General features: G+C 48.3%; 1 protein-coding gene across 1 annotated transcript in view; it reads right to left on the bottom strand.

Annotated features, from left to right (window-relative positions):
* The window catches only part of DROSHA (drosha ribonuclease III), a 168,217-nt gene that overhangs the window by 78,063 nt on the left and 69,048 nt on the right, over positions 1-21,106 (bottom strand). The window contains exons 18-21 of the mRNA XM_060244291.1: positions 20,677-20,815; positions 17,355-17,415; positions 9,381-9,440; positions 2,293-2,392 (exon numbers count right to left, since the gene is read on the bottom strand). Coding sequence (XP_060100274.1) covers positions 2,293-2,392; positions 9,381-9,440; positions 17,355-17,415; positions 20,677-20,815 — 360 coding nt within the window. The remainder of the gene's footprint in view (positions 1-2,292; positions 2,393-9,380; positions 9,441-17,354; positions 17,416-20,676; positions 20,816-21,106) is intronic.

Below are 21,106 nucleotides of genomic sequence, written 5' to 3'. Positions count from 1 at the left end.
GTCCTTGAAAGGGCAGCTGCTGGGAGAGCCCTCTCAGCCCCACCCACCTCACAGGGTGTCTGTTGTGGGGGAAGAAGGTAAAGGAGATTGTGAGCCGCTCTGAAACTCAGAGTGGAGGGCAGGATATAAATCCCATATATTCTTCTTTCTCCGCTTCTTATGTAATTTTTGGCAGTGGGTAGCTTGCTGACCTTTTGACTAGGGGGGGGGGGCGGCCCAGGAGAGACCCAGGTGAGTGAGGCCTGCTTGGGCTGGCTGGATTTCTAGCTGGCCCAAGCTGGCCTCGCTCGCCTGGGGCTCTCCTTTCTTGTGTCAGGTTGCTTTTGGCTGGGAGGGAGGGCGGCATATGCTAATGAGTTATGCTAATGAGCTCCATCACCTGTTTTTCTACAAAACGACCCGTGTTTATTTGACTTGATGAATCACCTCATCCCAGTGAAGCCGGGCACTAGGCAATGTACAGCAACAAAATACATACAATAATAATTAAAACTAATTAGCTAAAAGCAAACTGCAAACCCAATGACATCTATTATAAAGTGCTACCAATGCCTACTTTCTAGACACCGCGCTGGGGAAGGCGTCCCCCTTGGAGGGGGGGAGGGAGAGGGGTACCAGCCCAGCAACCATTGCTGTCCTCAAACAAAAGCCTGGCAGAACATCTCAGCTTTACAGGTTCCACAAAAGAGTAAGAGATCCCGCAGGGCCCTAGTCTCTTTCTGCAGAGCGTTCCACCAGGTTGGGGCCAGGACTGAAAAGAGCCAGGGATCACCAGCAGGCTGCTATGCAGAGTCAGTCCTCGGAGATCCCCGAAGAAGTCGAGGGTTGCAGGAAATAACCATCTCTGAACGTCTCTTGCCTTGAAAACTGTATGGTGGAGATGTCAAACATGCAGTTTGGGGCCGAATCAGGCTTCCGGAGGGCTGCTACCAGGCCTCTGAGCAACCGGCTGTCATTTGCTTCTTTCTCCCCCTCTCTTGCTTTGTTCTGCATCACAGTTTGCTTTGCAAGGCTTGCTCAACAGCACAGGAGCTACAGAGCAAAACCTCCCTTTTCTCCATTGGCTGAGACTCCTCCATTAGGGAGGAAGGGGGAAGGAATAACTTGCTTGGCCAGCCTCTCTCAATTGCACCGTGGAGTTACTGAGTCAAACCTCTCGTCCTTCTATTGGCTGAGGCTCCCCCCCCCGCTAGTCTCCTGGGGAAGGAAAGGAAGAGCTAGAGCTTCCTTTGCCCAGTTCCCAGGATCCCATGGGAGAAATACAAAGAAAGCATCTTTAAGACCAATGAATGCTAACGTTTTAAGTTTTATTTAAAAATATTTGTGTTTGTCTGTGTTCTTTATAAAATTTGTATCTCTGCTACTGAATCTTAAATAGGTACACACATGTCCCGACCCAACATGGCTCGGCCCAACTCGACATGGCCCAGCCCCTCAAGGTCTCATTTACGTCAGATCTGGCCCTCATAACGAATGAGTTTGACACCCCTGCTCTATGGGGTCAGTATAAGTTGGATGCAATTTGATAGCAAAAAAGAACAAACAGACCCACTGCTCACTGCCTCCCATGTTAGAACTATCCATTTACTCCTCCTTTTCTACAATTTAACCCATCCTCTCATGTCACGACTTCTTCAGAAGCTTTTGGAGAAGTACTGTCATTGCTTTGTAAAGGTCCAGTTACCTAAAGTTCAAAGGATCACACTCAAACATACACTAAGACTTTCAGAAGGTTGGTGAGGCATGGCTTCTCCTTGCAGAAGCCGTGCCGATTCTTCCTTGGCAGGGCTTGTTCTTCCACGTGCTTAAGTCTATTTTTAATTACCCGGGAAAACTCAGAACACCTGCTGAGTATGAGAAACCTGCTGCTTTTACATAATCAATATACCATGAAAAGAGCCCCGTGGCGCAGAGTGGTAAAGCTGCAGTACTGCAGTCTGAACTCTCTGCTCACGACCTGAGTTCGATCCTGACAGAAGCTGGTTTCAGGTAGCCGGCTCAGGTTGACTCAGCCTTCTATCCTTCTGAGGTCGGTAAAATGAGTACCCAGCTTGCTGGGGGGAAAGCGTAGATAACTGGGGAAGGCAATGGCAAACCACCCCGTAAAAAGTCTGCCATGAAAACGTTGTGAAAACAGCATCACCCCAGAGGCGAAAACGACTGGTGCTTGCACAGGGGACGACCTTGACCTTTATACCATGAACAGTTCAGCTTCATCAGCAACCCATCCGTCATAAAGTCAGAGGTCTACTTGCTAATTCAAAGGATTAATATATATAGAATTGTACCTACCTTAGCCAGCATAGCAAGATGCTGGTTCTGAACAATAGCAGTGCGGTATGTTGCTAATCCTCCTTCCTCTAAGCTTGGAAACAGGTAGTACAAATGGACACTGGAAACAAATAATAAAACCACATTGTAACATGCAAATGCTCTCAACACCTGCTTCCTCTAGAAGGATTTTGATCTCTGTCGGCGATACAACAGCCTATCCAGACATTTCCCACGGCATCGTGCCCCACATCTCTTTTGGATGCAGGAGTGATTCAATTACATAGTTCTTTCCTACTCAATCTTGTAGTTACACCTTCTGGGCATGGAATAGGGGTCACTGGCAGTGTAGGCCTGGAGATCGGCTGCTACTACAGGTGGTCTCCAGATGACCACGATCAGCTCCCCTTGGGGAAATGGCTACTTTGGAAGGTTAGACTCTTTCGCCTTCTACCTTGCTGAGGCCCCTCCCTCCCCAAACCCGCCCTCCCCAGGCTCCACCCCCCCCCCCAAATCTTCAGGTATTTCCCACCCCAGAGCTGGCAACACCTGCCCGTTCTCAACCTCACTGGTTGCCAGTTTGGTGTAGTGGTTAAGTGTGCGGACTCTTATCTGGGAGAACCAGGTTCGATTCCCCCACTCCTCCACTGGCAACTGCTTGAATGGATTTGGGTCAGCCATAGCTCTGGCAGAGGTTGTCCTTGAAAGGGCAGCTTTGGAGAGAGTTCTCTCAGCCCTACCTGCCTCACCGGGTGTCTGCTGTGGGGGAGGAAGGTAAAGGAGATTGTAAGCCACTCTGAGACTCTGTCCTTAACCACTACACCAAACTGGAACTGGGCTGAGCAGATGACATTGTGGCAGCCGTGCTGCTTATTTTGTAATAGTAAGGGTGGAGGAGGTGAAGAAACGTGTGGAGCAATACTCCCTCTAAGCGGTGGAGTCTTCCGAGCAACAATCCTACTTGGTGAGCTACTGGGATGAAAGCTGCGGGCTACTACAGCAATCAGTTTGCTCTGGGGCCATTTCTCCTGAGCTAAAATGTGTGAGCTGGAGGCCAAAACCCCGTGAGCCAGCTCATGCCAACTCAGCTTAGAGGGAACACTGGTGTGGAGTGCTTGTCCGGTGGCCGCCACATGCTTCCTCCGCAATTTCTAGGCCCGAGTCATTCACGTCCCGCTCGAGTTACCGCAGCACTCGCAGAATCCGTTCATTGGTCACGGATGGCGCGTGATGAGTTTCTGCTGTACTAAGTTCTACTCGATGTTTAAAAGAAAGAGCGTACGCTCGGGACGATCTCTGTTTGCCGTCCGGCCTGACCCCAGCTTGAGAAGCTGCGTGTCCTTGTGCACTTAGGAGAGTTTCGTACCACCGAGGGGCCTTAAAAGTGCAATATTGCAAGATTAAAAGCTGATGTCTCTGTTCCATCAGATGTAATTGAAAGTTGCTCATAACTGCCCTGGCAAATGGCTCTGAGTATAGGACCGAGCGTTTCAAAGTTTTATATCCAGCAAATAAAAAGAATACATCATTGTAGAACGTGTCATCTTCTTGTCATGGAGTTTCTTGAGCTTTCTGCCTATAATCTCGAGCGAGGAGTGTGATTGCGAGTACACTTGAAGATCCCTCTTCCTCCCCCCCCCCCACCCCAAGTACAGGGTTATTAGTCATTAAATCTGACAAGCGTATGCCAGGCGTTCTACCTTTCTTTGGGTAATTACACGGCCAAGTTTGTGTCTAAGCAATTTAAAAAATAAATCACTAAAATATTCCCAGTTAATGGAAAATTGCTCCAATTTTTCTTTTGCAGACAGGTCTATAAAAATATTTGGGGGGGGGGAGAACCCTGCAAAAATAACATAAAATTGACTTTTTTATAGCCCAGTGCAAACAGCAGCCATTTTCTTGATAAGAGTCATTTGTGCCAGATGGTTATATATATATATATATATATATATATATATATATATATATAGTAAAACCGGATGGCAGCTTTGAAACCCATCTCCAGATCTCAGGTGTGTCCACTTATAATGGGAAAAGTAGCTGGCTCATTTGAAGCAAGGCTCTAAAAGTGTTGAGATGTTACAGATAAAGAAAAGAAAAATACCGCCGGTGTATACTTTCGCCTTCCTATCTCTGTTTTGGATGCGCGGCTCCTTGGATTGTTTTGCATCTAAAAGTCTAAGATGGGCTTTTATCCCTTAAAAAATAACAGGTGCCGGAGGACGGCAGATTTATTTAATGCTCAAAAATAAGCTCTCGACATATTTATACGTATGGTAAACTTCCCACGGTGGATTCTTTTTCTTATGGGCAATCTCTTTGTGGCTTGAAAATTGGCAATCGCGGACGCCTTGCCTTCCTGAGGCGATTTTGTGTGAATTGAGCTGAACGCTTCTGACAGACTAACAGCTCGATTCCCACGCAAGGGTACTCTGGAAGGAACTGCCACTTAGGGCTGTAATTCTATGCGTGCTTCTTTGGGGAGCGAGTCCCACTGAACTTTGTGGGACCTGCTTCTGAATAAGTGTTGGTGGGCTCTCCCTGCGAGTTTGGGGGGGATTCAGTCCCAAGTAAGTGGAGTTAGCGCATGGCTGTGAATTTCTGTCAGGTTGCATTAATTTGCTCCTTCGGAGTTTTCTGCTTCTATTATACTCAGGTTTACCCTTGTTAGTGAATTAAGGACTCTGAAAAATTCAAGTGCTTAAAACGCCCAAGGCCTTTCCAGCGAATAATGTATTTGTTAATTGAGTCATACACTTTATTGGACCACTTATTTTAACCCCTTCTCTTTCTCAAGATGTGGAGGGCCACATTGGGCTTGCCAAGATCTCTAGGTTGCGCCTGCCTCACAGGGCTATTGGAAAGCAAAACTACTTCTCCAGGTTCACTGGAGGAGCTTAAAGGTGTGGAGGCAACCAATTATGGAACCCATTCCTCAACACAACCTCTTATTGGTTTGGTATCAACAGATATTTAGCCAGGCTGATTGATATCAAGCTTTTGTTTAGTCTGTGGAGTTAGAAACGTCTCCAAACAAAAGCTGTTATGGTGATGTCTCATTCATAAGTTATTGCACCGGTGAAGGGCTTTTTAAGTAGAAAAGGCCCAGCAGGAGCTCATTTGCATATTAGGCCACACCGCTTGACACTAAGCCAGCCAGAACTGCGTTCCTGCCCAAAAAAAGCCCTGCACCTTCTCCTCAAACTGCTCCAGGAAGAAGATGATGATATTGATTTATACCCCTCCCTTCACTCTGAATCTCAGAGTCCCAGAGCAGCCTACAGTCTCCATGTGAGGCAGGTGGGGCTGAGAGAGCTCTCACAGCAGCTGCCCTTTCAAGGACAGCTCTGTGAGAGCTATGGCTGACCCAAGGCCACCCCAGCAGCTGCAAGTGGAGGAGTGGGGAATCAAACCTGGTTTTCCCAGCTAAGAGTCCACACACTTAACCACTACAGCAGGGGTGTCAAACATGCGGCCCTGGGGCCGAATCAGGTCCCCAGAGGGCTCCTATCAGGGCCCCAAGCAACTGGCTGTCATTTGATTCCTTCTCCCTCTCTCTCGCTTCCTCCTGCACCCCACTCCGTCTTTACAAAGAATGAACTAGAGCAGGGTTTCCCAAATTTTCCCGTGGCCCAGTTATTTTTACACTTCTCCTTCATGGCCCACTAAAATTCAGAGGTGAAGCCAGGAGACATTGTTGGGGGGGGGGGGGGAGCCGGGATACAGGAATTATGTCATTTCCTGTGCTGTCGCTTCCAGGTCAAGGGCCAAGTGATGTCACTTCCAGGGCACTCCCCCAAACCTGCCTCTTCTTTTGAAGTAACTTCATTTTCAGAAAAATCTCTCTGAAACTCATGCTGAGCCAAAATAGGGGTGGAATGTGGTGGTCCTCTCTTTCCATCCCCACACCTGCACGTACCTAATGCCCATGTTCAATTGCCTGTACCACCTACACACCCCTTCCTCAACAGCACCGGCCAGTGTATGCAGTTGGGAGTGCTGTTGCCATTGCCATCAGGAATGACAGCACTGTGTATCACCCACACTGGGCCCTGGCAGCTGCTCTACCTCAAAATATGCTGACACATTTAGTAGGCCCTTCCTTCAGCTGCTACTACTAGAACCCTGCCTCAAGCTACAACCAATCTTGCTTGGTTTCAAGAAAATCTTTTGACAGCTATTTTTCATACTTTTGCTTGGTTGAAACACTGAGAAATTGCTGTGAAAGGTAGCAGAGAATTGTACTGCAATTAATTAATTAATTTCAAATTATATGAAGTTCATACAAACTTGTCTGCAGTTATCCCAAAAAAGACATTTATGAGGGGCTTGCAGTTTTTTACTGGATGTGTTTCCCATGCCTTTAAAAGCAACTTGTTGTGTAGATATTTAGCCAATGAACTTCTTTCATCCTTTTTAATATCTACAGGAGGAGTTTAATTTTGGTGTCAGACACAGGACTAGTAAAATGGTGCCAGGTTCATAGCACCATCACTTCCAGTGCTGTTGAGATATACAGTAGTAATCTCCAATAATCTTTCTGCCCCACCCCTCTCACTCTCACTCACTCACACAGATATCTCATAGAAAGGCCAGCTGGCTACAACTGGGGATGCCAACTTTTCATTGGCAGAGCTGCTATGTCTGCAACAACAGTATGATGAACAGAAAAGTTTCATCCAGTAAAAATGGAAGGAAAGAAAGAAAGAGCAAGGGAAGAAAGCCCTCCCACTGTTGCTTCCCCCACACCCCAGCACCAAGAATACAGACAGAGCATCACTTGCAGGGAAAGAAAGAAAGAAGGGGGGACAAAGAAAAAAAAAGCCTTACTCACCATCAGATGACCCCAGCCAGCAACAATTCTGCCCAGGGGTCATTTGGTAAAAAAAATAGCTATTGGAATGCTCACTCCCCACCCCTCCTGGCTGAAAAAAACAGCCCTCCCTTCTTTGCCACCCAGGCCTCCCAGGAAAATCTCCCCAAAAGAATATATTACAAGGCACATGAAAGCTCATACCTTGAAGAACACTTCATGGGTTTAAAGTGCCAGTGACACCAGCTTTTCTCTCAAACACTGAGAGGGAGGGAGAAGGAAGGAGAGGCAGCCCAGCTCTTCTCTGCACAACACAGAGATGGGGGAAGGAAGGAAGCCAAACGGAGCTCAGGCTTTGCAGCCTGTGTCATTTTTTAAGGCTAGCTTTTCTCTGCACAACAGAGAGATGGGGGAAGGAAGCCAAATGGAGCTCGAGCTTTGCAGTCTGTGTCAGTCTTCAAGGCTGGCTTTTCTCTGCACAACCACAGTGAGATGGAAGCAGAGCGGAGGTTATGCTTTGCTGGGGGCGGGGCTAGCTTTGGCTTTTCTTGTGACCCGAATGTAAGGCTTCCGTGGCCCGGTACCGGGTCACGACCCCGCAAATGGGAAACACTGAACTAGAGCCTTGTGAGGAAGACAGGATTTTTGGGTTCCACTTAAAAGCCATCAGTCTCGAAAAAGGGAATGCAACGTTTGACACCGGCTAACATGGACTGGCTTTATGTGGATGAACTTATTCTTTATCCTAACGCCTCACTGAAACAATAGTGGACTGAAGGTGCAAGACTGTGAAGTGGAATAATTTGTTTCTTAAAGTGCCTGTGTGCAATCTGGACGAACGAATTCGTTAGAGTCTTAGACTGTTTTCTCATTATTTTGGTTTGAGTCAAAAGCAGACTCTTAACCCTTTAAAAAGTGCCTGTGTGCACGCTGATTTATTTTTCTGCAGGCTGTTTGAATTCATTCTAGTGCAGACTGTTTGGGACAAAATAGGTGATGTCAAAGTGCCTGTGTGCACTCTTGGGTTTCATATTGCAGTCAGTTTGAAGGTAGAAGCTTTGGAATATTAGAGTGCCTTTGTGCACATTTATATTTTTAATCTCAGATTATTTAGAAGTAGAATCTACTCAGAAGTAAAGGCCACAAGGTTTTTCCTATCACATACTTTTTTCCCTATAATAAACGTTTTGATAGTATAGTTTCACCCTGACGTTTCTTCTGTTATAGTCCTCTTGTACCACAGCCTGCCTTTTCAGGTTTGCTCAATAGCACAGGAGCTACAGAGCAAAGTCTCTATTTTCCCCATTGGCTGAGGCTTCTCCCTTGGAGAGGAAGAGGAGGAGGGACTTGCTTTGCCAGTCTCTCTCAATTGCACAGCAGAGCTACTAAGCCAAGCTTCTTTTCCTTCTATTGGCTGAGGCTCCCCCCAAACAAACACTCCTGGTCCTCTGGAGAAGGAAGGAAAAAGCCAGAACTTCTTTTGCCCAGTTCTCTGGATCAAATGGGAGAGGAGGAGGGACTTGCTTTGCCAGTCTCTCTCAATCGCACAGCAGAGCTACTAAGCCAAGCCTCTTTTCCTTCTATTGGCTGAGGCTCCCCCCAAACAAACACTCCTGGTCCCCTGGAGAAGGAAGGAAAAAGCCAGAACTTTTGCCCAGTTCTCTGGATCAAATGGGAGAGATACAAACAAAGCAACTTTAACACCGAGTGCTAATGCTTTAAGCATGTTTTAAGTTTTTTTGACATTTTTCATTCTGCTTGTCTGTGTCCTTTATAAAGTTTATATCTCCACTACCTGGTATTACATTTTATGACGTTCATGGCCCGGCCCAACGAGGTCACATTTATGTCGAATCCGGCCTTCATCACAAATGAGTTTGACACCCCTGAATAGATCATACCACGGGCAAAACGAAATCATACGATCCAGCGTTTCAAGCCCTCTCCATCCACGTTTGCAATACCTGTCCTGGAATGTAACCTTTGCACAGTGTGGCTGATGGGAGAACATCCATTCTGGCTAGAAAAAAAAGGCTTGGCTCTAGGCAGGAATTGTTAGAAATTTCTAATAGGCTGGCAAGGAAAGTGGGGCTTCGATCACACTGAGAGCTTCAGTAGCCCCTTCTTCAAAACAGGAAAGGAACCGACATGCCCGACAGAGACATTTGACAAAGGAAAAAGACGCAGCCGTCTGAGAGCCCTAAATGGATGCTTTAAGAAAAGAAGCAGAAAAGCATTTTAGGTATGAACTTTCTACAGCAGGATGCATGTTAGGAATGAATGCAATACATACCTCGTCAAAAATTCAACTACGGCGTCTCCCAAGAATTCCAAACGCTCGTTGTGATTAATCCTGGGGGGAGGGAAATTTGCTATGAGTGATTGTTATATTTGCTATGATTGTTATATTTGCTATGTTATATATATATATAATACTAATACGTATTAGGATGGAAAAAGAAGAATCAGTCTGTTCTTGGTGGGGAAAAAGAAGAGGAAAAAGAAGAGGGGAAGAGAAGAAGAGGAGGAGGAGCCTATAGATTTATACCCCGCTCTTCTATCTGAATCAGAGTCTCAGAGCAACTCACAATCTCCTATATCTTCTCCCCCCACAACAGACACCCTGTGAGGTGGGTGGGGCTGGAGAGGGCTCTCACAGCAGCTGCCCTTTCAAGGACAACCTCTGCCAGAGCTATGGCTAACCCAAGGCCATTCCAGCAGGTGCAAGTGGAGGAGTGGGGAATCAAACCCGGTTCTCCCGGATAAGAGTCCGCGCACTTAACCACTACACCAAACTGACTCTCCACATTCTTGCCCCACTGGGTTTGCCAGGGTTTTTTTTTGTATTTTATTTTATTTTAGCTGTCGAGTTGCAGCCAACTGAATGTGGAGTTTTCAAGGAAAGGGGTTTTTGGAGGTGGCTTGCCACTGCCGGCCTCTGCATCCTGGCCCTGGTATTCCTTGGAGGTCTCCCATCCAAATACTAGCCAGAGTCGACCCTGCTTTGCTTCCAAGATCTGACAAGGTGGAGCTACCCTGAGTCAACCAGGTGAGGGCATTCTCCAGTATCCAATACTGAATATTTGAGGTTTTTAGTGCATCATATCTAATCCACAGGAAGCCTGAAAAGTCATACGGCTGATCATAATAGCTGGTTGATATCTCAACAAAAGGAAAAAGATAAGCAACCCATACAATGGTGAACATAAGAGAAGCCATGTTGGATCAGGCCAATGGCCCATCCAGTCCAATGCTCTGTGTCACACAGTGGCCAAAAAAACCCAAGTGCCAACAGGAGGTCCACCAGTGAGGCCAGGACACAAGAAGGTGAGGCCGACCAGTGAGGCGAGGACACTAGAAGTCCTCACACTGTGCCCCCCAAGCACCAAGAATACAGAGCATCACTGCCCCTGACATAAGAAGATAAGAGAAGCCATGTTGGATCAGGCCAATGGCCCATCCAGTCCAACACTCTGTGTCACAAGAAGGTGAGGCCGACCAGTGAGGCGAGGACACTAGAAGTCCTCACACTGTGCCCCCCAAGCACCAAGAATACAGAGCATCACTGCCCCTGACATAAGAAGATAAGAGAAGCCATGTTGGATCAGGCCAATGGCCCATCCAGTCCAACACTCTGTGTCACACAGTGGCCAAAAAAACTCCAAGTGCCATCAGGAAGACCACCAGTGGGGCAAAACACTAGTAGCCCTTCCAACGTTGCCCCCGAAAGCACCAAGAGTACAGAGCATCACTGCCCCAGACAGAGAATTCGATGGTGTGCCAAGACCAGCTTTCCAGTGAGCTCCCAACAGCACAAAGTTCCTCTACCACACTATCTACTGGCTCTTGATCATGCAGAAAAGAGCACAAACAAAACATTTCTTCCAACCTTGTGGAGATGCAGACCCCCCATTCCGCCATTTGTACGGGTCGCAGGCCAGCCTGGAGGTTTCCCTTTCTCTCAGAGAACCAGCATGGCATACTGGTTAAGAGCCATGGACTCTACTCTGGAGAACCGAGTTTGATTCCCCTCTCCTCCTCCATCTGAAGCCTGCTAGGCAACCCTGGGCCAGTCACAGTTCTCTCAGAACTCTCTCAGCCCCACCTCCCTCACAAGGTGTCTGTTGTGGGGAAGGGAAGGAGAGGCGACTGAAAGCCACTTTGGGACTCCTTTGGGTAGAGAAAACAGAAAAGTCTACTCTTCTCCCTCTCAGGAGCTGGCAGCAACTTCAGAGGAAGAGGCAGCCAAGAGAGCACACCGTGGCCCGGTGGTTCAGAGCCAGTTTGGTGTAGTGGTTAAGTGTGCAAACTCTTATGTGGGAGAACCGGGTTTGATTCCCCACTCCTCCCCTTGCAGCTGCTGGAATGGCCTTGGGTCAGCCATCGCTCTGGCAGAAGTTGTCTTTGAAAGGGCAGCTTCTGGGAGAGCTCTCTCAGCCCCACCCGCCTCACAGGGTGTCTGTTGTAAGGGAAGAAGATAAAGGAGATTTTAAGCCGCTCCGAGACAAAAAAAAAAGCCGTGGCTGCCACCAATGGATACGGAGAAGAGAGTTTTGCAGCACAAAACCAACCAGGGGGGACAACACAACAGCCTTTTAATTTGAACTGGCAGAAAGCAATCCAATGACTGGAGAAGGTCCAGGGATCAATTACTGACACCACCACCTCATCCCTTTTCTGGCACGGTTTCAAAAGACAGCCGAGGCTTCCAGATCTGCAGGTGTGCACGGCTCTTCTGTGCCTTACCAGTGATGAACCAATGGGGGAAAAGAAATTTGGCTGGCAAGCCGCTTCAATTGCAATCCGTTTATGAAGGATTTCAAATAAAAATGCCTCCCAATAAATATGGGTAGACTCGAGAGCCACTCAGGAACGGGCATACTTTTGTGAAGGCCCACTCTTGGTGACATCCAAGATTAAACTGGATAAGCATTTGTGGATGTGACTGGTGGTGGGCATTCTTTTCTTTGGACGTGCTTTATTGATGGGTTGTCAGATTCCACCAGCTTTTCCAGCGGTGAAAAAAGGAGGAACAGGCCCACCATAAAGACTGTGCAGGGAGGGGATCATGGGACTTCCATAAGAACATAAGAGAAGTCATGTTGGATCCAGTCCAGTACTCTGTGTCACACAGGGCCCAAAAAACCCAAGTGCCATCAAGAGTGGGGCTAGAAGCCCTTCCACTGTACCCTCCCCGCAAACACAAGAATACAGAGCATCACTGCCCCAGACAGAGTGTTCCAACAATAAGCTGTGGCTAATAGCCACTGATGGACCTCTGCTCCATATGCTTATCCATTCCCCTCTTGAAGCTGGCTATGCTTGTAGCCACCACCACCTCCTGTGGCAGTGAATTGCACATGTTAATCACCCTTTGGGTGAAGAAGTACTTCCTTTTATTCGTTTTAACCTGACTGCTCAGAAATTTCATTGAATGCCCACGAGTTCTTGTATTGTGAGAAAGGAAGAAAAGTACTTATTTCTCTGCCTTCTCTATCCCATACATAATCTTGTAAACCTCTATCATGTCACCCCACAGTCGACGTTCCTCCAAGCTAAATAGCCCCAAGTGTTTTAACCTTTCTTCATAGGGAAAGTGGTCCAACCCTTTAATCATTCTAGTTGCCCATTTCTGCACTTTTTCCAATGCTACAATATCTTTTTTGAGGTGCGGTGACCAGAATTGTACACAGTACTCCAAATGAGGCCGCACCACTGATTTATACAGGGGCATTATGATACTGGCTGATTTGTTTTCAATTCCCTTTTTAACAACTCCCAGCATTGTGTTGGCCTTTTTTATTGCAATCACACACTGTCTTGACATTTTCAGTGAGTTATCTACCATGACCCCAAGATCTCTCTCTTGGTCAGTCTCTGCCAGTTCACACCCCATAGACAAAAGCCATGTGGACAGGGAACTGGCAGTGAGCGAGTGAGAAAGTTGGCTGCACCCAACCCACTAGCTATAGCAGGGTGGCCAAACTGCGGCTCAGGAGCCACCTGTGGCACATTCACACATATTGTGAGTAGGGCTGTCAATTCAGATAAAGGTTTACCAAATTTTTATCAAATAGAGCCATTTCGGTAAATATTCAGAATGGGTATTCCGGATATGCATCTGAGCCTATTTTTGAATTCCGAATATCTGATTTCCGAATATTTACAGCACTATTCGGAAATATTTGGTAAAGCTATTCCTTCCATTGTTTTCAATAGGGAAAGGCATAATGCAGTCTGTGATTGCCTTTCCTGCCTTTCCATGGCCTTTTCCCGCCTCCGGCTGGGGTAAGCAGGAGGCCTCTGACCAATCAGAGGCATGCATTTCTGCAAAGTGCAACTTCGTGGCTTTGCAGGACCCTGCAGGGCTGTTTATGCAGGAGGAAGGGAGAAACTGCAATTCTCCAATGGAATCACATGTTTTCTCCCTCAAGCCAATCAGAGAACAGAACAATTTATTTTCAAACTGTTCTGTTCTGTCCATGGGCAGAGAGAGGGTATTTATTTACCATCTCTTGCCCCCTGGACTCCATTGCTGTTCCTGTCGCCACAGAGAGACTGTGAGCTGGTGTTGACCCTCTGCTGCTTTGGCAAAGTGCTCCGCTACTCTGCTCTCTGTGGCCTGGTGTGGTGATCCTGTTCCTGAATCCTGGACCTGGACTTCAGCATCTGACTGGGTGAGATCCTCCCTTTTTTTCTTTATTGTGGGGAAGAGGATTGGGGAATTTTTATAAGTAGGTTTTTGTTTCTATCTTTTAGAAAACCTATTTTCCTTGGGTAGGTATCTAGGTGATTTTGTGTTGGGGGGGGGGGTTCTGGGGGGGGGGAAGGGGGTGACTCTGGCCTGGCCGGGGTTGTTTGCTTTAATCACTTTTGCCTAGTTTGTTAAAATAATTTCTGCTTTGCTCTGCTGCTGTTTGGGGCCTCTGTTTGTTTGCTTTGGAACAGGCCATTTTTCTCTGGCCTGAGTGTCTACCTGGGCTCTGGTTGTTGTGCTTGTAGTGGGCCTTTGGTAGCCTGGTCTGGTCAGTCCCTTGGCTTTTATTTCTCCTGCGGCCTCAATGCCAACTTAGCCTACCTGGTCTGTTTGGCGTGCTAGTTTGGGCTTGTGGGTGGGTTGGAGGGGGGGCTGGTGACCCTTCTTGGTCTCTGCTGTGCTCTGTTGCTTGCTAGCCAATAGCCCGGTCTGGTCAGTCCCTTGGCAAAGTCTACTTGTCTGTGGCCTGAGGCTTTTTTTGGAGGGGGGGGGGGGTTGGTTTGCCTGGTGCTTTTTGGTCTTCTGGTCTGGTGCTCTTGGAGTTTTTGTTTTTTTTGGCAGGGCATTTAAATAGGATCCATATCTGTTAGGCTAGTGTTAGGAGGGACTGTCTGATACATTTTTTTTCCCTTTCACTTAACTTAGTGTAGGGCTGCAGTTTGGTGATTTAATAGGAAGTGTCAGGAATCGAAAAAGAGAAAAGGCTTTACCATAAAGGCAGCTGGCCTAGGCAAGGGGGGTTGTACTAAAAAAAAACCGCATAGAAAAACTGTGCACTTTGCCTTTAGTGACTGAAGGTCAGCGCCAGGCTATTTGATTTAGTCAGGGTTACACCAGATTTATCTTCATTTAGGGACACGTGCATTTCTTGTTTAAACGGAAATCAAGTTTGTCCCAGTAGATTCAGCTGGGGAAGCTTTAAATTCCCACTAAAAAGGTTTACTTGTCCATCTCGAGGAAGCCTTTTAAAACATTCAGCCAGGTACAGTCAGGCTTCCCTAGTTTAAACCACTACTACCAGTTCAAACACACAAAAAGGGGAAATTTTTAGCAGGATAGGTTAGGGACCTCTTTAAAAAAAAAAGAAAATTTGGTGGGAAGAGGGTAATTAAAAAGGAGCCAGGTTCTAGTTGGTAAGGTTGCATAGCGTAGCAGGTTAGGTGATGCAAACAGCCCAAACACTATCAGTCTAGGCAGAGCTTGGCCAAGGGGAGAGATGAGTGGCAGGAAGAGAACTGAGAGGGGCCCTGGGGGCGAAGCAAAGGAGAAGATCAGAGGGGTGGAGTGGAGGGGAAGGAGGAGGACCCCCACACCTGTGCGTTGGACTGCTTCAGAGGGGCCTTTCCTCACTCCACCCTCGGGGTTCAGTGGTGCAAGGAAGAGGCCCCGCCTCTTCCCCGTGGCTGCCTCAGGGGTTGCCCCAGCAGAGGTTCCTGTAGGTGCTGCCACTTGGCAGGAGTCTGCTGCTCAGGCACTCCCTCCTCCAGCTGTTGTTGCTCAGCCTCAGCAGCAGGAGGAGGGGGAGCAAGAGCGGTCGCCTTTGGGGCTGGGGCTGAGAGAGTTTTCTGTCTCGCAGCATCACCTTAAGGACGCGGAGGATTATGGCGGAGCTGGAGGAGACGGTGGCCACCGACCAATCCACTTCTCCGGTTCCTCTGGACTCCAGCGGGCCTTCTGGGGATGGACAAGGGGAGATGACACTGAAGGAGGTGGAGGAGGAAGAGATGGCGAGGCACCCCCAGATGCCACCATCTCCACCCCCTCCTCTCTGACGGCCATCTCCTCCTGCCACCCCTGGGGCCTCAGTGCCAACTTAGCCTACCTGGTTTGGTTGGCGTGCTAGTTTGGGCTTACGGGTGGGTTGGAGGGGGGGGCTGGTGACCCTTCTTGGTCTCTGCTGTGCTCTGTTGCTTGCTAGCCAGTAGCCTACTCCCAAAGCCACTTTTCCCATGATAATTACAGTGGAAAGGAAAAGGAAAGGTCCCCTGTGCAAGCACCAGTCATTTCCGACTCTGGGGTGACGTTCCTTTCACAACGTTTTCACGGCCGACTTTTTACTGGGTGGTTTATCATTACCTTCCCCAGTCTTTTAGATTTTCCCCCAGCAAGCTGGATACTCATTTTACCGACCTCGGAAGGATGGAAGGCTGAGTCAACCTCGGGCCAGCTACCTGAATTCAGCTTTCGCCAGAAGTGCTAATTGTTTTTTTCTCACCATTGGGAGCAGTGTATCTTTTGGGGTGCCCGCATATAGGTGCAGTCTTTTGGGGCCATGGGGGTTGCATGTAGGACAGTTCCCTGCAGTCTGGGGGCTCTTACTCAAACCCTCTTCTGGCCAGAGCCGCTTTTTCCACAGCAGTTATAGTGGAGGAAGTGGCAATTATAGTGGAGGAAGTGGCTAATAGGGTTTTCCCCAGCAAAATGAGTCTTTAGGGGAGCCCACAGACAGGGACCCCCTGGCCCAATCTTTTTGGGACTTGGAGGTTTTGTAGGGGAGAGTCCCCTGCCGGTTCCCTGCAGTTTTGGGGGCTCTCCCTCAACCCCCCTGCCCTCCAGCAGCCTTTGATTATGCCCTATGTTGCCATTGAGTGCAATGGCCCATAGGGTATAACGGTGGGATAAGGGCACCCTCTTTGAGTGCCCCTGGAATGGGACTCCCTAGGTCAATCTTTTTGGGACTTGGGAGTTTTGTAGGGGAGTCCCTGCAAATTTGGGGGCTCTTCCTCAAACCCCCTCCCCTCCAGGCAGCTTCCAATATACCCTATTTTGCCATTGACTTCAATGGCCCATAGGGTATAATGGAAGCCGAATACCGTATATATCCGAATACAGCAGTATATTCAGATATATCTGAATACCCTATTCGGTAATATCCAGAATACTAAAAATCTGGATATTACCGAATTTTTTTTGTTTGACAGTCCTAATTGTGAGCCTCTTGAAGCCCCCACCACCCTGCTGGCCAGCTTGGCAAAGGCATTTCTCTCTTTTAATCAGTTCTCCAAGTCAAGCCAGCTGGTAGCTTGGAGAATGCATTTAAAGTTAAATTTGCTTTCTTTCCACCTCTCCCTCCCTCTTCCCTCCCCATCTATTTGCCTTCTTTCCGGCTCTCAAATATCTGACGTTTATTCTATGCGATTCTTATGTTAAGAAATTTTGGCCACCCCTGAGTTTTAGCAATGTTTCCAGTATGAGATAATAAAGCCCCATCCACAGAACCGATGAGTGGGTTAGAAACACAGCTACTTCTGAAGACTCATGGAAGGGCAAAACAGCCTTTGCCCCACCTTAGGGCACCACTGAAAGCAGCCTCCAGAAATCTAACACTTTTTTTCACACAAGGCAGAAGTATCTTATTTGGTCTCCAGGCTAAACCACACGCTCCAAGAATACACACAGTGCTCTGGCACTGAGCCACGGCCCGTCCCCTGCTTCACCTCCGCATCTGGGGAGACGTCCCACAATTGCACAATCAAGCCCTCCCTCCCCCCCCCCCAATTTTTTGTGTACCTGGAAGGAGCTGGATCATCTTGTCCGAGTCGAGACATTATGTTGATCAAGGTGTTTATGCCTGTGAAATACAAGAAGTGCAGAATTTAAAAATATGAAGGGGGGGTGAGGCCTTGTATGGACAGATCTGGGCAAGGAACTTCCGCTCTGGATTGAGGCTCCTTTCAATTCTGGTCAGTGATGTCTCTAGTCTCTTCGATGAGTCACCAATCAAGCACCAGCAGGATTTCCTCAGCACCGCTACATTCAGTCACAGCTGGGGAGCTGCAAAAGGAATCACCCATTTTCTCCTCCCTCCTGATCTTCTGCATCGGCCATAAATATCTCCTGTGCTACTGTCCCTCCCGCTCCCTCGGAGTGAGATGCCTGTTAAAGGAGGTCTGTGAAAGTCAGGTATCTGTTCCTCCTACAAGATGCTTTTAAATAGGCCTGGATAACTGCGGCAATACCCGCAATGAGGTCCGGCTGGTCTTTCCAACTCTGCCACTTCCTGTCAGCACCACCCCACGACTCTTTAGGCCAGGGGTGTCAAACATGTGTCCTAGGGGCCAAATCAGGCCTCCAAAGAGCTCCTATCAGGCCCCTGAGCAACTAGCTGTCATCTGCTTCTTTCTCCCTCCCTCCTGCTTCCTTCTGCATCACAGCTTGCTTCGCCAGGCTCTCTCAATCGCACAGCAAAGCTATTGAGCCAAGTCTCTCTTCCTTCTACTGGCTGAGGCTCCTCCCCTTCCCGGTGCCCTGGGTAGGGAAGGAAAGAGCCAGAGGTTCCTTTGCCCAGTTTCCTGGATCTCATGGCAGAAATACAAAGAAAGCACCTTTAAGATCACTGAGTGCTCATGTTTGAAGGATGCTGTAAGTTCAAAAAAAAAAAATCTTTGCGTTTGTCTGTGTCCTTTATAAAGTTCATATCTCTGCTACCTAATCCTGGCCCAGCCCGATCCGACATGGCCTGGCCTGCAAGGTCTCATTTAGGTCAGATTCGACCCTCCCAACAAATGAGTTCGACATCACCGCTCTAGGCTCTGCAGAAGAACATGATGAAAGAATGGATTGCACCACGTTGGGGTGGAGGGGATCACAATTTTTTTTAAAAATATGCTCCTCTACATTTATTTTTTCATAATTTATTTACATTTATTTTTAGAGCCCCGTGGCGCAGAGTGGTAAAGCTGCAGCACTGCAGTGGGAGCCCTCTGCCCACGACCTGAGTTCGATCCCAGCAGAAGCTGGTTCAGGTAGCCGGCTCCAGGTTGACTCAGCCTTCCATCCTTCCGAGGTCGGTCAAATGAGTCCCCAGCTTGCTGGGGGGAAAGTGTAGAGGACTGGGGAAGGCGATGGCAAACCACCCCGTAAAAAAGTCTGCTGTGAAAAGGTTGTGAAAGCAACGTCACCCCAGAGTCGGAAATGACCGGTGCTTGCACAGGCGACTACCTTTACCTTTTTTTACATTTCTTTTTTTAAAAGTCCCCGTAAATAGAAAATCAATAGAGGCCTGTTTTGGAGCCTTATCCTTGCTGTCCCGATGTTCAATCTCCAGGGAGCCTTTCTTTTTTGAGGGGAGATATACTCCCAAGTAACAGCGGCATTACCCATCACCTAATCGCTCCAAAAACATATGGAGCAGAGGCCCATCACTGGCTCTTAGCCACAAGGTACAGGTGGAACACTAATGTCAGGGGCAGTGATAGTCTATCTTCTTGGTGCTTGGGGAGCAACAGTGGGAGGGCTTCTGGAGTTCTGGCCCTGCTGGTGGACCTCCTGATGGCAACTGGGTTTTGGCCGTTGTGTGACACAGAGTTTTAGTCTGGGTGGGCCGTTGGCCCGATCCAACATGGCTCCCCTTATGTTCCTATCATTCCTTCAATTGCAGACGTAAGTTTGGTGTAGTGGTTAAATGTGCGGACTCTTATCTGGGAGAACCGGGTTCGATTCCCCACTCCTCCACTTGCACCTGCTGGAATGGCCTTGGGTCAGCCATAGCTCTGGCAGAAGTTGTCCTTGAAAGGGCAGCTGCTGGGAGAGCCCTCTCCAGCCCCACCCACCTCACAGGGTGTCTGTTGTGGGGGAGGAAGGTAAAGGAGATTGTGAGCCGCTCTGAGACTCTTCGGAGTGGAGGGCGGGATATAAATCCAATATCTTCTTCTTCTTAACCCCTGAGGTCTTTGTGCCAGCTACTTGCACCGGAGGTCAGCGATTGTGCAGGGAGGGGTCAGAGTTCAGGCATAACAGCAGCCTTGCCCCTTCACTGCGGCCCTCACAGTGGCACACAGACCCCTTTCTATCCTCCCTCTCCAAAGCATCTCACTTTGGGTAACCATCAGGATCCCGTCAGAGCTAGTTCTCGGTTCTCCTATAACCCCTTTTTTCCTGGCTGCTCATTTGTGGGCGCTCTTCTTTGTTTTTATCATGGCTTTTACTATTAACACAGGAATCCACATTGAGACTTTCCTTCAGGAAAAGCAGATTTAAAATGTCATGAATAAGCAAACAGTGGCGGTAACAAAGAGAAAGCAGAGGAAAGGGAGGAGAAACCTTGCATGTAGTCAACTGTAAGGAAATGGGCACTATTCAGGCTTCCCAAGTTCCCACTGGGAGTGGGGGATCCCCTGGTTTGGTGGACCGCAACCCGTCGGCAGGGAGGAGGCCGCAGTGGGGATCCCTGCCCCCCCAAAGAGCCCATCGCCACACGATGACGTCACCTGGAAGTGCTGTGTTGTGCCGGGCTCGTTACGCAGGATGCTCTAGAAATTTGACTGAAACTCTATGGTTTCATGCAGGAACGCTCTAGCAATTTGGGGGAAACTCTATGGTACCATAGTTTCCCCCAAAAAATCGCTAGTGTTCCTGTGCAAAACCATAGAGTTTCAATCAAATTCCTAGAGCGTCCCACGTAACAATACAGCGCTCCTGGTTGACATCATCACGTGGTGGTACCACAGAGTTCCCAAAAAATTGCTAGAACATCCCAGCACGAAATAATGGAGTTCCAACCAGATTCCTAGAGCATCCTGCATGACAAGCCCAGCATGATACGTCACTTCTGGGTGATGTCATTGCGCTGTGCGCTTTGTGCACGTGCAACAAAAAGTCCCCCACCAGCAGCCACTGGACCTGGCAACCCTAGCAATGTTATATCTTGATGTGCTAGTTTTCTTCCTGCAGGCCAACTTTCTGGGAAAGCATTACAAACACACCCCACCCCACCCCTGCTGTGGTGCAACCCAACTCTTCTTGTTGTGGAACGGGGTCACAGACAACGTGCAAGAGAAGAGCAGCCCTGAATTCCTTACGAAAAAGGGAAGCATAACAGAACGCAGCCTACCTTTCTTCCTCATGTGCATATGATGGACTTTTCTGTCTCCGTATTTGGGCTGCCGGATGCCGCAGTTCGACAAGGAGTTTCTTGCGTGGTCTGGATTCATCCCGAAGTTCAAGTGGTGGCTGGGGTGAGTCATGGCCAGCTAGAGAGGTAGAATCCCCACAGTGCAAACGGAAGCAAAGACAAGGAAGGTTTCACGCTCAGCCGAACTCTACAAAGCCTTTCACAAGAACTTGCGCTTTTATGTTATTTATACGCCACCTTTCTCACAGGGACTCAAAGCGGATTGCACATAGAGAGCCAGGACAATCGCAAAATGAGACACGCAATAACTAATGCCTTAGATGAAGGTGGGTAACCGTGTTAGTCTGTCTGCAGCAGCAGAAAAGAGCCCAGTAGCACCTTAAAAATTAATACAATTTGAGGTAAGGCA

Source organism: Heteronotia binoei, chromosome 7, assembly GCF_032191835.1.
Source record: "Heteronotia binoei isolate CCM8104 ecotype False Entrance Well chromosome 7, APGP_CSIRO_Hbin_v1, whole genome shotgun sequence".
In the NCBI taxonomy this organism is placed as follows: domain Eukaryota; kingdom Metazoa; phylum Chordata; class Lepidosauria; order Squamata; family Gekkonidae; genus Heteronotia; species Heteronotia binoei.
This window is presented reverse-complemented; position numbering and strand designations above follow the sequence as displayed.